The 17,969-nt window shown below is 36.6% G+C and overlaps 2 protein-coding genes across 5 annotated transcripts in view; both read right to left on the reverse strand.

Moving 5' to 3' along the window:
* Window positions 1–17,969, reverse strand: part of LOC146524136 (uncharacterized) — a 47,361-nt gene that overhangs the window by 22,577 nt on the left and 6,815 nt on the right. The window lies entirely within an intron of this gene.
* LOC146524137 (uncharacterized) lies at window positions 1,443–12,950 on the reverse strand. Of its 3 annotated transcripts, none has more exons than XM_085173735.1 (4): window positions 8,622–12,950; window positions 8,305–8,441; window positions 7,996–8,218; window positions 1,443–7,906 (listed from the first exon to the last, which is right to left on the reverse strand). In XM_085173735.1, exon 1 carries the CDS (start codon window positions 12,948–12,950, stop codon window positions 9,963–9,965), a length of 2,988 nt encoding a protein of 995 aa, XP_085029861.1. In that variant the 3' UTR covers window positions 1,443–7,906; window positions 7,996–8,218; window positions 8,305–8,441; window positions 8,622–9,962. The 3 variants fall into 3 exon arrangements, with proteins under 3 accessions (XP_085029861.1, XP_085029864.1, XP_085029854.1); XM_085173738.1 differs by having other exon boundaries at window positions 1,443–2,566; window positions 2,603–8,218; XM_085173728.1 differs by having other exon boundaries at window positions 1,443–8,218.

The following is a 17,969-nucleotide window of genomic DNA, read 5'->3' on the forward strand; positions in this document are numbered from 1 at the left end:
AAGCAGAAATACTATATTAAGCAGAAATACTATATTAAGCACAAATACTATATTAAGTACAAATACTATAAAAAGCAGAAATACTATATTAAGCACAAATACTATAAAAAGCAGAAATACTATATTAAGTACAAATACTATAAAAAGCAGAAATACTATATTAAGTACAAATACTATAAAAAGCAGAAATACTATATTAAGCACAAATACTATATTAAGTACAAATACTATAAAAAGCAGAAATCCTATAATTTAGCAGAAATACTATAAAAAGCAGAAATACTATAATTTAGCAGAAATACTATATTAAGCACAAATCCTATAAAAAGCAGAAATACTATAATTTAGCAGAAATACTATAAAAAGCAGAAATACTATAATTTAGAAATAGTATAACACACACACACAGAAAGAGAGAGAAGCAAGTTTGTAGGTCAGTCAAGCAGCCTGGGAGCTGCTAAATTTGAATCCACCAATCAAAGAGGCTGTGTACTTTTTCCCGCCAAAACAGGTGCAGCCGTTTTTACACAGGCAGCAGAGAGACAGGATTTTTGCAGTCTATTTCTCATAGTGAGGACTAAACTCAAACAAATGACCATAATTTCCTAACCGTAGGGGCTAGAACGGTCATTCTTACACCGTTTTGTTCAGAAGAGATGGGGGAATCTTCAAGTGTTGACAATTTATCATTAAAATATGAATTATTAAAGATATTTGACTTGTAATGCACCATAACTGAGTAGAGGCGAAGCAAAAACTGCCTTGACCTGCCCTCAAACAACGCTTTCTAACTCGAAATCTATTTGGAGCATCGATATCATTCTTTCACCGTAAGAGACAGCAGGCTTTGGTGAACAATCATGGAAATTTTCAGGTCTCTGTGGAAATCCATCAAAAAGATATGACGAGAGAAAAAAGTGGTTCATTTCCAGAGTTTGAAAGCTGAAGAAATCTGAGCGAAGGACAAATTTCCTACCCTCAAACAAGTCTAACTCATCTCAGAACGGTAATAGGTGAGAAAAAAATTCTTGAATTGTGAGCATCAGGAGTGTCTGAAGATATACTGGGACAAGCCTCAAGTTTTAACTTCACTTTGTTAAGGAGATATGACGATTCGAAAATGCCTCTCATTACAGAAATCCAGCGGTGATTTTGAACAAACTCTCCATTGACTTTCTATGGAGAGTTTTCAGACTTTGGGTTGGTCTGAGGAGATTTGCCAAAATTCTGTCAATACCACAACAATGATAGTGACATTTTCTGAAAGCCAGCAAAAATACCTACGTTTTGATGTATAATTTGTGGGAGTTGAGTGAAAATTGAGCAAGTAGCAAGAAGTTGTTCGGACATGAAGAGAAGACTGCGAAACCTACAGTGTCACACTTAGAACCAACTGCATAGCAACCATAACAACGCATGTATTTTGTGAAAAATCACAAAGATGAAACTCAAAACTTGAAGAGGGATAAGATGAAAATGGTAACAGATATGAAAAAGCTGAATCATACATGAATAGCCCAATAATTTGTGAACATTTTAAAGTTTGAATGGTTGTTCTAGGTGAAAGTATGAGGAAGTAGTTAAGTTTCAAAAACAAGCAAGTTTTAGCAGAATTGCGGAAGTTTTCCATTCATTTCAATGGGACAAATTAAAGGAAAAAAGCTTAATATTTTAAAAAGTATAATAGCAGAAAATACCAAAAATCATAGCACACATTAGCAGAAATAGCAGAATAGTTTAAAATTTGAATGGTGAAAATAGCACAAAAATTGTGGAAGTAGTTAAACAGTAAAAAACGTACGGAAGCAACTTGAAGAATAATAATAAAGAATAAAGAGAAACAGGAACTCAATAGTGTGAATGCCTACAGCATTCACACAACTAGAAAAATTTGCATTTCCTGCGAAAATGCAGTGTGAATGCTGTAAAGCTGAAGCTGTCTGCTGAAAACTGCTGAAAAAGCTGAAAATAGCTGAAGAAGTTGAAGTCAGTATCAAAAAAGTTGTTGAAATTGTAATAAATTTGTAGATGAATAACAACTGAGCCAAAATATAATAACTTTGCAGAAACTTAAGTAGAAACATAAAGCGTTTGCAAAAATACTATATCAAAGGAGAAAAAAGCAGAAATGTTGTAACTCAGCAGAAACATAGTAACTTGGCAGAAATAGTACAGCATGGCAGAAGTGTTATAATGCAGCAGAAATGTTAATATGTAGCACAAACCTAAAAACTTGGAAAAATGTTGTAAGAGTACAACTTAACATACAGTAGTATAATAGTAACACCTAGTAGAAATGCAACATAGGAGCTGAAATAGTATAATTCAGCAGAAAAGTAATAACTTTAGCAGAAATATTGGAAACGCAAAACGGCCAGCTTCAAAAAGCTGAAGTTCCCTCAAAAGATTAGTTGTTGCTCAACTGTGGGAAAATTGGCAGAAACATTAGAAAAGTTACAAAGGAACTGCCAGCAGATACACAAAGCTAAGGTAAAAATGACATGCCTAGCAATGTTTTACAAATAGGGACATACACACACAGAAATGGCATGACTTAGCAGAAATACTGTATTTAGCACAAATAGTAAAATAGCAGAAATACTTATGAGTTTGCATAATAGTAATAACTTAAGTAAAACTATTGGAAAAGCAAAATGGACAGCTGAAAAATTGCTAAACATGGTTAGGTTCCCTCAAGTGTACTTGTTCAACTGTGAAAAATTAACAGAAATTTAAAAAACAAACAAAAAAAGAAAGAGAAATAACAGCCAGCAGATACACACAATTACAAATATGGACACATATGGAAACACAAATGCACAGAGGGACACACACACAGGATCTATGCCTGTCAACCAGCCTCAATATGTTCAATTTATATCCTACAATGAGATGCTGCCAAAAAAAAGGTCTCTCTCTCTCTCTCTCTGTCGCACGTACACACACACACACACACACACACACACACACCAAAGATGCTGCTTGTGTCAGAAATATTATGATTAAGCACAAATACTACATTTAGTAGAAATACTATGTTTTAGCACAAATACTATATTAAGCAGAAATACTATAAAAAGCAGAAATACTATATTAAGCACAAATCCTATAAAAAGCAGAAATACTATAATTTAGCAGAAATACTATATTAAGCAGAAATACTATATTAAGCAGAAATACTATAAAAAGCAGAAATACTGTACTATGATTTGGTAGAAAAACTATAATTAATCAGAAGTACTATATTTTGCAGAAATACTATATTAAGCACAAATCCTATAAAAAGTAGAAATACTATATTAAGCACAAATCCTATAAAAAGCAGAAATAGTATAAAAAGCAGAAATACTATAATTTAGCAGAAATGCTATATTAAGCAGAAATACTATATTAAGCACAAATCCTATAAAAAGCAGAAATACTATATTAAGCACAAATCCCATTAAAAGCAGAAATACTATATTAAGCTCAAATACTATAAAAAGCAGAAATAGTATAAAAAGCAGAAATACTATAATTTAGCAGAAATACTATAAAAAGCAGAAATACTATAATTTAGCAGAAGTACTATAATTTAGCAGAAATACTATAATTTAGAAATACTATAACACACACACACGCACAAAAAGACAGAGAAGCAAGTTTTTAGGTCAGTCAGGCAGCCTGGGAGCTGCTAAATTTGAATCCACCAATCAGAGAGGCTGTGTACTTTTTCCCGCCAAAACAGGTGCAGCCGTTTTTACACAGGCAGCAGAGAGACAGGATTTTTGCAGTCTATTTGTCATAGTGAGGACTAAACTCAAACAAATGACCATAATTTCCTAACCGTAGGGGCTAGAACGGTCATTCTTACACCGTTTTGTTCAGAAGAGATGGGGGAATCTTCAAGTGTTGACAATTTATCATTAAAATATGAATTATTAAAGATATTTGACTTGTAATGCACCATAACTGAGTAGAGGCGAAGCAAAAACTGCCTTGACCTGCCCTCAAACAACGCTTTCTAACTCGAAATCTATTTGGAGTATCGATATCATTCTTTCACCGTAAGAGACAGCAGGCTTTGGTGAACAGTCATGGAAATTTTCAGGTCTCTGTGGAAATCCATCAAAAAGATATGACGAGAGAAAAAAGTGGTCCATTTCCAGAGTTTGAAAGCTGAAGAAATCTGAGCGAAGGACAAATTTCCTACCCTCAAACAAGTCTAACTCATCTCAGAATGGTAATAGGTGAGAAAGAAATTCTTGAATTGTGAGCATCAGGAATGTCTGAAGATATACTGGGACAAGCCTCATGTTTTAACTTCGCTTTGTTAAGGAGATATGACGATTCGAAAATGCCTCTCATTACAGAAATCCAGCGGTGATTTTGAACAAACTCTCCATTGACTTTCTATGGAGAGTTTTCAGACTTTGGGTTGGTCTGAGGAGATTTGCCAAAATTCTGTCAATACCACAACAATTATAGTGACATTTTCTGAAAGCCAGCAAAAATACCTACGTTTTGATGTATAATTTGTGGCAGTTGAGTGAAAATTGAGCAAGTAGTAAGAAGTTGTTCGGACATGAAGAGAAGACTGCGAAACTTACAATGGCTCACTTAGAACCAAGTGCATAGCAACCATAACAACCCATGTATTTTGTAAAAAATCACAAAGATGAAACTCAAAACTTGAAGAGGGATAAGATGAAAATGGTAACAGATATGAAAAAGCTGAATCATACAGGAATAGCCCAATAATTTGTGAACATTTTAAAGTTTGAATGGTTATTCTAGGTGAAAGTATGAGGAAGTAGTTAAGTTTCAAAAACAAGCAAGTTTTAGCAGAATTGCGGAAGTTTTCCATTCATTTCAATGGGACAAATTAAAGGAAAAAAGCTTAATATTTTAAAAAGTATAATAGCAGAAAATACCAAAAATCATAGCACACATTAGCAGAAATAGCAGAATAGTTTAAAATTTGAATGGTGAAAATAGCACAAAAATTGTGGAAGTAGTTAAACAGTAAAAAACGTACGGAAGCAACTTGAAGAATAATAATAAAGAATAAAGAGAAACAGGAACTCAATAGTGTGAATGCCTACAGCATTCACACAATAATAAAGAATAAAGAGAAACAGGAACTCTATAGTGTGAATGCCTACAGCATTCACACAATAAAGAATAAAGAGAAACAGGAACTCTATAGTGTGAATGCCTACAGCATTCACACAACTAGAAAAATTTGCATTCCCTGCGAAAATGCAGTGTGGATGCTGTATAGCTGAAGCTGTCTGCTGAAAATAGTTGAAAATAGCTGAAGAAGCTGAAGAAATCAAAGTCAGTGTTTAAAAAGTGTTTGAAATTTGAATAACTTCAAGGACAACATCAAGTTAACAAAAATGTAATAACTTAGCAGAAATGCAATAACTAATAAACATAACAATTCAGCAGAAATGTTGTAGTTTACCAGAAGCCACAACTTAGCAGAAATGTAATAATTTAGAATAACATCACTTAACATAACATAGCATAACAAACAAAAGTAGTGTAACCTAGCAGAAATAATATAATTTAGTAGAAAATTTAAAACTTAGCAGAAATGTAATAATTTAGAATAACATCACTTAACATAACATAGCATAACAAACAAAAGTAGTGTAACCTAGCAGAAATAATATAATTTAGTAGAAAATTAAAAACTTAGCAGAAATGTAATAATTTAGAATAACATAACTTAACATAACATAGCATAACAAACAAAAGTAGTGTAACCTAGCAGAAATAATATAATTTAGTAGAAAATTAAAAACTTAGCAGAAATGTAATAATTTAGAATAACATAACTTAACATAACATAGCATAACAAACAAAAGCAGTGTAACCTAGCAGAAATAATATAATTTAGTAGAAAATTAAAAACTTGGCAGAAATATTACAACTTATCAGAACTCCTATAATTTTGCAGAAATGTAATAATTAGGCAAAACTGTCAACAGATAACAACTGAAAAGGCTGAAGTAACCTCAAAGTTACTTGTTTAACTGTGAAAAATTACCAGAAACATTAGAAAAGGAAGAAAATCACCCAGCACATAAACTGATGTGGAACAAAACCAAGGTAAAATTGCAGGTTTACGCAGCTGGTGAAATCTAAAAATGGCAAAAAAAAAAACAAAAAACAAAAACAAAACCCACACAAACAACATTTAGGTAATACAAGATGCACAAGATGCTGCGGTCAGAGATAAAAACACCCAAAAATAATGTTATTGAAATGCCAAAGAGTGGCAGAAAGTTTAGAAAGTAGAAAACCAGTAGTAGAAAAGTAGAACATTCAAATATTTTTAGAAACATATGATACAAAATATTTACTCGGTTGTTTCCAATGATTACAATAATGGCATACAGAAATAAAAATCCCATTTGGGACAAACAGAATAATATTAATAGAAAATGCAAATCAAATGAATCTAACATCTATACAAACAATTGAAGCATCTGTTGGAATAGTGAACATATCCTTGTTTGCCATGTTTATGTTTATGGCCCTAAGATGCGCATACACATGATAGGCTATTAACTGCAAAAATATACACATATATAAACAGCAAGTGAAGGACAAAAATACATCCTCTGATTTGCTGGAGTTTTGTGTAAATACCATTTGGCAAGGATAAACAACATGTTCCAATGCCACATTAAAATTTTCATAAGCTTCATTTTTTCAATTAGTTTACAGTTTCCTGATTTGATGATAAATCTGTACCGAAATGAAGTCCACATTGTGATATATTTGAGGTGTGGAGAGTCACACAGCTGAACAATCGATGTGCATATTTAAAGAAACAGGAATCAAATAAAGAACATTGTTGTGGAATAAATTAGACTGAAAAATAATCACTGCTTTGCGTTAGAGAGTGACTTATGATGAGGTATTAATTGGGTTAACTTTACCTCTAACAGCTTTTCACATAGTGCTGTGACCAGGGTGAAATCCATCATAAAGTAACTGTAAACAGTAGAACCATTAGCATGAATGTTATGGTTCTACCCTGATCAAAACTCAAGTCAGCTGTGTGACCTGATATAAAATGATAAAGAGGAACACATATAAATGACCTTTATGAACTTTTCAAAATGACTTTATATGCCTGACCCATTATCTATATATATTAGAGCAGATGTGGAAAACCACTGTTAGACCTACTCTATACTAATGTAGTTACTGACACCCCATACTAAGGCAGGATTCATACAAACACACATTATTTATTCTCTTAAACACTTTCTTTTTTCACATTTTGAGATTGTGTAATCTCTATAAAGAATACGTGTAATGGTTCAATAGATATAGTTATTTAAATGTCCATAATAATCACATGATCATTTTTGTACATCCTACAATTCAAGATTTAGAGCTGTGTGTTTGTATGAATTCAGCTTGCTATACTTATAGACTTAGATATATTAATCCACTATTTCCCAAACAAGTTACATTGTTTGGGTAAATAGATTGGGTTTGTCCTACAAAATAATTATTCAACAATAAAAAAAAATACACAAAAAACATCTGCACATTAATCCAGAGTTCAGTTTCATATGTCTGATATTGTTTGTTAAATCTGGTGACACAAACACAGTCAAAAATTCATTGCTAGCGTGACATGTGGTCCTTTTTGCCTTTGACCAATTATATGCTGGTTACTTGGACCAGTTTAGTATTTGCTGTCACAGAGGAATGTTAACCATAAATCCAAAAGAATAAACTGAAAAAAAATGTTAATTGCAAACATGTTTTTGCTTAGTAAAAGGATTGAAATTACATGGAAACTGTCACCTTAAAGCCTCATTGTAAATATCATCACAAACAGATGTTTTCCACACAGTTAACAAAGCTCCACCACATCCGATCACTGCATATAAATCTAAAAGAAAACAATTTTTTTTTTAAAACAATAAAATTAACAACAGGGAAGACTTTTGATTTAATAACTAAGCTTAAAATAAGTGTTACCTTTGAATATTTGTGGGAAAAATCTGATGCTACCCCAAGAATACAAAGCCACACTGAAAATGATGACAGGCTTGCAGCCCTCTGTCTTCCTGGAGTGAGGTGCCTGATCAGTAGCAGTGAGTTGACAGAAGTCGGTGTCTGTAAGAGTGGCCAAACACTGATACTCTGTCCACTTGCGCAGAGTCTAAGAAGCTGGAATGCAGGCACACTGTACGAGCTTGTTCTAAAAAATACAGAAAAAGGAACATTTTATTTGTGTTAAGGCTTAAAAACTACAAATAAGTTATACAATGAACAATGTTGAAATACCTTATAGGTGCTGCAGGCCACATAACCAGAATCCAGAGCAATCTCACACTCACATGATGGTGAGGAAAGACATTAGTTCTGCAGTGAGGTTTGAATGTCTCAGTTGGGACACTGAAGAACTCAGAAGACAGCTGTACCTGCACAGAGAGACAGAGTAGAAAAAGCATAGATTTGTAATCCATAATGTGAATTAAACCACAAAAAGTGTCAACAAGTATAACCATTTGAGTGTGAAATTATTTGTGCAATAAACAGGATGTAAATTAATTAATTGAATTAAAAACACTGACATTTTTATCAAAGTTAAAGAATCATACCTCTCTCTGCTCTGAGGATCACTGAGCATCTCTGACAGGAAATACAGTTTCCTCAGTATGAGTCATCATTGATGGTCTCAGAGATGTGTAGTGTGGCAGCATGATGATGGTCTCCAGATCAGGCAGGAGGTCAGGTGATGGGTGTGTCATCTTCTCCATTGAAGACACACTGGTATGGCAGTTCATAAAACAGCAGACTCTGTGTGGCATGTAGTTATCTGTGCAGTCCAGCACTGATGGATCAGGTTTGGCTCAGCAGTTCATGAAGATGGTGTTAAGATGTTGTTGTTTCAGCTGAGGATGGTGAAGTTTGAAGGTTTTCCCACAAAGGAAACAGAACTGTGTGTGCCCTGTCTGAAAAAAATACATCTACAAAACATAAAGTGCTTTTAACACCACCCACCCTCCCCACCCACCCATCTCAGCCCCCAAGTGTCTATGTAATGCTGGTATGGGGTGTCAGTTACTAAATCTAATTAGTGCGTCAGAAAGCGGGGGCTACACCTAAAGCCCCCGCTTTCTGATGTCTTTGTTTATTAGCAGCTTTTTCCAGCTGCTCAGAGAATTCTGACTTGGCCTTTATCCACCCAAACCCAAACCCACCCGGATAAAGGCCAAGTCAGAAAATGGATGCAGAAACTTTCCATTTACTTCTAAATCAGTTTTTATACATATTCTGTAAGCTGTAAAAATGTTTTTCTCTACATAATGTATCATCATAGACATCTCTGGTAGCCTAAAGATAGTTTAAAAACTTTACATTTTTTTACCTGTAAAACATGATAAGCAAAACCTCATTCATCCCAAAAACATTTGATTCTACAAAATTTACTATAATCAAGAAAATATAATTGTCTGTATTTATTCATGTGACCCATAATAAATACTTGCATTTATCTGGGATTTATTTATTTACTATTTCATATTTGAAAGCCCTTGGAGGGGAAGATCTTGTTTGTTGAGATACAAACGTCAAAGTAAAAAAAGTATTAAAAAAGGAGATGACAATTAACATCCATGAAAAAATGCATTAATAGATTTAGTCATTTAAAACATGAGAATAAAAAATAAATTATGTTCGTTTAATACTTTTTGCAGCATATTTCAGATCTGAGGTGCATGATAACAGAAAGCAGATCTCCCGGCTCTGCATGAAGTACAGCCATGATTTGGTGAAATGATTAATAACATTGCAATAAGAAAGGGTCTTCTTACAGACAGAGTAGGGAAGACAATATGAAGAAATATGATTTTTCAATGAAAAATCTTTTTTATGCTCTACAATCAGTAAACTCTGTAACAAACATGATCTGTAATTGTTTCAAAACTCACCACACAACTTCATGATTGGCTCGAGCACAGGACACAAAACACAGGGTTGTGGTAACTGTAATATGTTCTCAGAACACCTGAATGGAGGCTTTTCTGTGGCTGAGAAATAAAAATGAGGTCAAGCAGGTTGTCTGTAGTGGCAGAAGTGATCAGCTGTGAATACCCTCTCGACTGAAACTGCTCTAGAATCTGTTTTCTAACACTCTGTAACTGGTTCTCATTAAAATCTCCACACACAATTATTGGGTGACAGTCCATTATTTCAAGTGAATCTAAAAGACTTACCAGGTTTTGCATGAATGGTGTCAAACTGTAGTCAGGGGGTCTGTACACAACAGCAATGAGCGCAGGGAATGGAGCCTGAACCTTCAACACTAAAAACTCAAGATCAGTGACATTATGCAGATACTGTTTTACCTGAACCTGAAAATGATTCCTCAAATACACAACAACTCCACCACCACTTCTGCTGGCCATGTGAGGAAAGTTTGTGTAGGACACATGTCTGTTGCGTTTGAACATGGTGTAGCCGTCCAAATGAAGACTATCTGCAACAAAGAAGCCTTGGAGGTGAGACTCTGTGAGACACAAAACATCTGCTAAACACATTTCATGATGACTCTTGATGTCGCTGATGTGAGATGGCAAACCCTCTGTATTGTGATGGATCAGTGTAAGAGTGTCAGGTCTGCTGGCTGTTTCTCTGACCTGAAGAAGAGGCATCATATCCTCAACACTGGCTTGTCTCATGGTTTGGAGCGCTGCAGTTACCTCAGGATTGGCATAAATCTTGTTCTCATCCAAGTCCTGTAAATAGAGTCCACTGAGAGACGTCACCCTGCTGAGAGCAACATAAGCCATACCTGGTTCAAAAATGTTCTTCATTGAAACTACAGCTGTCTGTGTTGTAAGACCCTGAGTTTTGTGAATTGTGCAGGCGAATGCTAGCTTTACAGGAAACTGTCTGCGTACCGCTCCTTTAAACTTCAGACTCTCCTCTGCTCTCTCAATGTAAACCAGATCATCAGATGCTGCATTAGAACTGCGGTTGTGTCTCATAGGCTGCCGGTTGTCCATTCTGAGCCCCAGTTTAATTATTTGTCCATCATTTTCAGATTTCACCACCTTTACCAGTATACCAAAAGCACCGTTGACCAAACCGTTTAGTGTGTCCAAGTTTCTGGTCAGCATGACTCGAGCTCCTTCAGCGACGTTTAGGGTGTCGGGTAAATCATTTCGCCCACCTGTAAATGGTTTGTCTCTTCGTGCCATTCTGCCTGTACATTTATCCTTCTGGAAATCGTCTGCAGTGATGATTATGATGTTTGAATGAAGCTTCTTCAGGGTATCTGTGTTATGGGATTCCACATTCTTGTTGGTGGCATAAATGTGTAAGACCTCAGTTGGACATTCTTCTGGTGCAGTCACAGCCTGTGACAACAAATCTCTGTCACACTGAGAAAGCTCATCTGTCTTTTCCTTGACTCTAATCCTGTTCAACATCTCTGCAAAGGCCACATCATCTTTCTGACACATGATCTCGGTTAGAGTGATCATCTGAAAATGCTCCTGCCATAGGTCAATCTGTTCTGGATCGTAAACACAGAGAGGTTTAGACTGTCGCACTGGTGGCAGCTGGTAAAAATCTCCAACAGCTAAAACTGACATTCCACCAAAAGGTCTCTGAGTGCCTTTGATTTGTTTCAGTCTTGCATCCACATAGACAAAAAGGGGTTTTGAAACCATCGAAATCTCATCAATAACAATAATTTCAGCATTCATCAGCTCAGATCTGACTTCATCCAGTTGGTTACCAAGTCCTTGAATGGGTGGTTTCAGACTCCTGGGTAGTTTCAGTAGAGAATGTAATGTAGAGCCATTGATAGAAAAAGCTGCTGTCCCGGTAAATGAAGTCAGTAAAACAGTTGGATTTGATATGTCAGCTTCTTCTGCATTAGCAGGCAGTCTGCTCAGGATCTTTGATGCTTCAGAGTGAATACATTTAATCAGATGTGACTTTCCAGTTCCTGCACCACCGTTGATATAGAAGAAAAATGGATCTGGGTTCAAACCACAAACTCGCTGAATACACCAGTCTCTTATGGCATAGAACACGCAGGCCTGCTTCTGGTTCAGATTCTGATACATGACACGTACCACAGCTGGATCGACTGCAGGTTGTTCTCTGACGGCTCTGATCTCTGTTACAGCATCAGACTGACGACTGTAGTCGGGAACATTCTCCTGTTCGTTCTCATCATCAGAATGTCTCTCAGGAAGATTCTCATCACATTGCAGCCTCACAACTTCAGATTCAGGAGCCAGATTACACCATTCATCGATCACAACATCCCTATTTTGTTCAAACTCTTCCAGTGCACTCTCAATATCCTCAGAGTTCTTCTCATACTTGTCTTTATTTCTTTTCACAATCCTTTTCACAGACTCACTGTGGTCTGAACATGGAAGTCGTACACAACCTGAGTTGTAGAAGGACTGATAGGTTTGGAAACATTGTGGTTTCAGTTCCTGCTCTGATCTGTGTGGAAGGTAATGTCTCAACAGTCGTCCATAAAATTGCTCAGGATCTTTTTCCTGTGAACAGTGGTAATACCTGATTATAGCTGGTTTATCATTCTTTCGCCTTTGTACAAATCCAAGCTGGTTTAGAAGAGGAAGCACATCTTTTCCTTCATTTGGACCACTCACCAACCTGCACAGGGCAGCAAAATCAGCCAGCGACATTTCCTCATATTCTGGTGTCTCAGGTCTGCATTTGTATTTATCACTCAAACTTGTCATCCAAATATTACAACTGTCATGTGTTGTGGTTTCCAGATAGCTCATGGGGCGACTCATTTTTACTGGGTTATCATCTGTTGGTACAAATACAACACTGCGGGAACATTTTTTCATTTTTAGGCCACAGACTCGAGTCACACACTCCTGTGCACTGATCTCTCTCTTTTTTGAGTAAGCCTGCATCACAGCTCTCATTTCATCACATTCATTGACCGTGTTTTTTCCAGAGTTATCAATAACTGTCTTCAGGTATTCAGAGAGGCCAGATTCTTTCTTCGTTATATATTTACAGAGGTATTCTATACATGAATAGGCATTCAAAATGAATGAGACATCTAAATTAGAGTTCCAGGCTTCAAGCAGGTCTGGGTTGTAATTGTTGATCCAACAGTCCTTTGGGTCACGTTTCAGAATGAGAGCTGTTTTCTTGTTTATGTCTTGGAGGCATTGTCATACTCATTCATTGTCAAGTTGCATCGTGACAGAATCTGCTCTATGGTGAGAGAAGCAGCTTCAGGTTCCTTCAGCAGGTTCATCAAAGGTCTGAGTTTGGCTTTTGCAGCTTCAGTGTCTGAATCCTCATCCTGTCTCACAATCATTGTTCTTGTGGCTGGTGGTTTTGGAAACCCAAATCTACAACCAGAGTTCACACTCTTAAAGCATGTTTTTGTGTGGTTTTTGCTGTGCTTTTGTAGTTCAGTGACTTTTTTGTGCAGTTCAGGTTGTTTTTCTGGATCAGGGAGTTGAGCTGAGATGTATCTGTCCACAAAGTCACAGACAGTTTGGTCATCATCCACATCTACTTCTACCTTTTCTCGAATCCACAGCAACATGTGTATATGCGGACTACCTCTGTGCTGGAACTCAACTCTGTAAAAGTAATCAATGATTTCACCAAGGGGCTGTGCAGGAGAAAAAAGCAAATCTCTGAACAAAGCCTCAACACGTTTATCAAACATTCGCATGGTGGTTACTGGATTTGATCTTAGAATTTCACACTTTTCTGACCAGTCCAGGGCTTCAAAATCAACCTCTTCACCTTGCTGTCTCTTTATTGCTTGAATCACTTCAGGCCATCTCATCTCAGCAGCAGAGAAAGTGACAAAGAACTGAGGTGTTCCTATTTGACGAAGCATACTGAATAAATCTTTGGTAGTTTTCTGCCAGTAAGCTGGAGTTCCTCTGAGTGGCTGCATAAATCTGATTGCATCTTTATTTCTTACCAGCTTCTCTACTTCTGTCTTACTTTGTAACATTCCTGATGTGATTTTGCGTCCATCTTTGGTCATAGTTTTACCTTTCCTTAGCTGTATTGTCATGCTGGAATTAGCCAAGTGTATTTCAGTGACAAACTGTGAGAAAAACAGGTAATTTGTATCTTTGGCAAATCTTGCATCAATGTTGAAAAGCCTTGACTTGAAGTAAGCACTCGGTGTGAGTTTAAGAAGTCTCTTTTCATCCAGTGTACTCTGACCAGTAGGAAACTGCACAGGAAATGCCATGGCTTCCAAATGAGGAGTTCTGAAAAAGCTAACAGGATTGTTTCTTTCTGCAGGAGCCACACAATATGTGTTATCACTGAAACAGAGAATCTCTTCTGAAATGTCTACAGGCTGCAAGCAACTTTCTAGAGCAAAACCTCCATTGTTCAAATCACTTTCTGGTTCATCTGGATTTTGTTCCTCTGGTTGTTCATCACAGGATTGCATATTAATATCTTGGTCACTTTCAGACTCACTTTCGCACAAAAGGGCATCTTTTTCATAGTTGTCAATTTCCATTAAATCTGCTTCATCATAATCATCGCTTCCCATGCTGGCTTCATCACTGCTGTCATCATCAGGTAACGTTGGATCACAAAGCAATGCATCATCTCTGATAACAACATCTGTGTACTGTGGGTGAATCTGTTTGAGTTTACGCAGGGCTTTAATGAGTTTAGACCAGGTGACAGTCTGGAACAGCTGATGGCCTTTGTAGCACAGTCGTCTTTTCAGCTTGATCCTCATTATCTGTGAATGGCTTCTGAGCCTCGGTAAACAGTCAACTGTTTGTTGGACTTCAGATTGTACACACACCACATTACCACGTATGAGTCTTTGTCTGCCCTTTGGAAGTGGAATAATCTTAGCAAAAGGTATGCATTTGGCAATCAGATGTCTCTCCAGAATGTTGAGATCACACAGTTCAGCTGGAATATCCTGCAGTTCTAAACCATTGACAGCGGCAAGCCTTGGCATGCGTCCACTTTTGAGGGAACTGTGACACGTGTGACAGATATACTCCTTTTTTCTCTCAACAGGAAAGCTGCAGTGATCATTACATGCTTCATCACACACATGAACAAATTTACCAGTTAGACACTGCTGAGCTACAATTTGATATTTTGAGTAATTTTCTCTTTTGCAGATTTTCACCTGATTAGGAAAAGAAGCTTTTAGACAAACAGTACAAACATAAGATGGTGCTGACTTAATGTTTGATCTGAAACTAGATATGGCCTCATTCATTAAACTGTTCTCTGGATGACACTGTAAACTTTCAGCTGGTCGATGCATCTGACGATATTTTCTTTTTATTTTCATTGCACATCTGATATTATGCATCTGTCTAAAAGAAAAACTGTTCCAATATTTTACTCTCATTCGTTCTCTCATATTGTCCTTGTGTTGCTGCTGAAATTGTCTCTCTTCTCCATAACGTTTAGTGATGTAACATTTTTTTTTCTGTCTAAATTCTACATTTTCTTTATATAGGTTAGAAACATATGACCTCATGTAAGCTTTATGTTTATCTCTGAATTCAGCACAAGTTCTGTATGTTCTTGTTATTCGTTCCTTCTGCTTTTCTCGGAACACGGGAGATTCTCTGTATGTTCTTGTTATTCGTTCCTTCTGCTTTTCTCGGAACACGGGAGATTCTCTGTATGTTCTTGTTATTCGTTCCTTCTGCTTTTCTCTGAATAAAGAATCTTCTTTATACATCCTTATGACACGTTCTCTTTTTCTCTCTCTAATTTTAGCACTATCTCTATAGATTTTTCTAAAATGTTCTCTCTGTTTCTCTCTGTATGTAGCATTGAGTTTATACAGATTATTTTTGTACACACTCTTTTTCTTACTGTGATCAGAATCATGAGACTTTCTACTAGAATCTTTTTTCTTTGCCTTAAAACTTTCATCAAAAGTGTACATCTGTCTTTCTTTCTTTTTCTCATTTTCCTTTCTCTGTTGTAGTTTTTCTTGGACCAATAGTCGTCTCCTAATCTTTCTCCTTTGCTGTTTATTATGCTTCAACAGTTTATGTGAGAGTTCCTCTGTTGTCTTAGTTAAACAGGAGGCAGTGTTTAAATCATTCTGAGGAACAAAAACTTTTGTTACCTGAGTGTCTCTTACAGAAGATGCAGAGGTTTCTATTTCCAAATAATCAGAAGGACGATTGTTCAGCTCAGCAGCTGGTTCATTTGAATAATCTACTCTTTCAAATTCAGGTTCATTTAAAGCTGGTGCTGGAGCACTTGTAGCCGTTTGTCTGTTTTCATCAGCATTTCTTTGGTCAGCAATGTTTTCACTGTGGAACTCAACAGGCTGTAGCTCATAAGTGCAGGTTGGTGCGATGCTAAACATTTGGTACAAATGTTTGATCCTGTCAATCATGTCGTTAAGACGTGTGAATTTTAACAGAACTGCAGTTCCACCACTTACACCTAGCGACAATGGCATTCCTGTAGACTTACGTGGGTGAGGGTCAAAGTATGCGTATTCACCTGAAGTCAGCCTGCAAACTGCGATGACTGTTCCTCCCATGACTAGCAAAGCATAACGAATGTCTGAAACCAAACACTGTAGTCCCTGTTCAAGACTCGGAAGATGATCTGTACCATCGAATGTGCCATAATGAGCAAACTGAGACATGTCCACTTGATACTCGTGTCTGCGGCTGGTGACCACTGTGGGAAGCTCATCACAGGCTAGAAACACGCTGTTCACAAACCTCTTTCTGGCATCTGAATACACGGCATGGCCTTTGTCCAACACACGGTTAAGATCTGCTCTGGTAATGAATTCATCCTCGTGTAAGAATGAGAGGAAAACCAAACTGTTAGCCATGCATTGCTGATTCCTGTACTTTCCATACTTAGCAGCGGCCTGGCTTCGGGATGCACAGATGCTACTCACTCGTGGATGACTTTCACTGTTTGTAACCTGTACATGAGACGGTCCTGGAGCTTCTCCATCATGCTGCATTTGCACAGTTACCTGGGGTTCAGTCTGGATTACCTGCTGTACTTTAGCATTTGGCACAGATGATGAGCAAACACCTCTCTTTACCACATCTGCATAAGACACTGCGGCTGTCTGAACGCTGAGCTGCACTTCTGGACTGGGAATACTTGTAACAGACACCTTTACCTGCTCACCGGTCTGAGAAACATTTACCTGTTCCTTCTCCTTTTGCCATCTAAGCTTCTGGGACTGTGACCTTTGACCTTTCCTTGGCATTTTGTGCAAGTACAAACTGGCCCTTATATGTATTTATACACAAATGTAAACACAACTCAACCTGTAAACACTGAAAAACAAATGACTCCTCAAGTTTCTATCAAATGGAGAAATGTAAAACTATACAAATGGTAAAGTGTTCTTATAACTATGTAATTGATGTAAAAGGCTGACTTAAATACAAACTCAATATAAAGGTTATTGAAAGTTCTTTAAAAACAGTTTTATTGTAGCTTTTTCAAAAACCGTATATTATTACTTCTAATTTTTTTTTAATCAGACTGGTTAATGAATAGGTCTATACTTCTGTAAAGTAATATGCAGAATAAATCTCAACAATCAACAGGCTACAATAAAACTCTTAGCCTTTAAGTAGAATTTGTGTAAATCTTTCAGATATCTAAAATTTAAAGCAAATATAAGGAACTGTGATGGTGTGGTGATCAGATGAAAGGGGATGAGGATTCTTCAGCTGGATGTTCTGCAGCAGTCAGGAAACAGGAAGTCTGGGTTCTCAGGGCAGCCTCTAGATGACAATTGTAACTGAATACTTACACTGAGTGACAAAAAAAGGGTTTGTCCTTAAATAATAATAGTTTAAACTTGTAGTCAAATGTTATAGTCAATGAAACAGACTTGAAAAATGTATCTGAATCGAATTTAATATTTATGTAAATACAGCAGTCTGTATGTATAAATTACAAAATAACCA

The sequence above is a fragment of the Neolamprologus multifasciatus genome, chromosome 2 (assembly GCF_963576455.1).
Source record: "Neolamprologus multifasciatus chromosome 2, fNeoMul1.2, whole genome shotgun sequence".
Classification (NCBI taxonomy): domain Eukaryota; kingdom Metazoa; phylum Chordata; class Actinopteri; order Cichliformes; family Cichlidae; genus Neolamprologus; species Neolamprologus multifasciatus.

What these genes read in the sequence shown, in the direction of transcription:
- LOC146524137 (XM_085173735.1), bottom strand. Translation starts at nt 12,950, where the DNA reads ATGAGAGCTGTGATGCAGGCTTACTCAAAAAAGAGAGAGATCAGTGCA.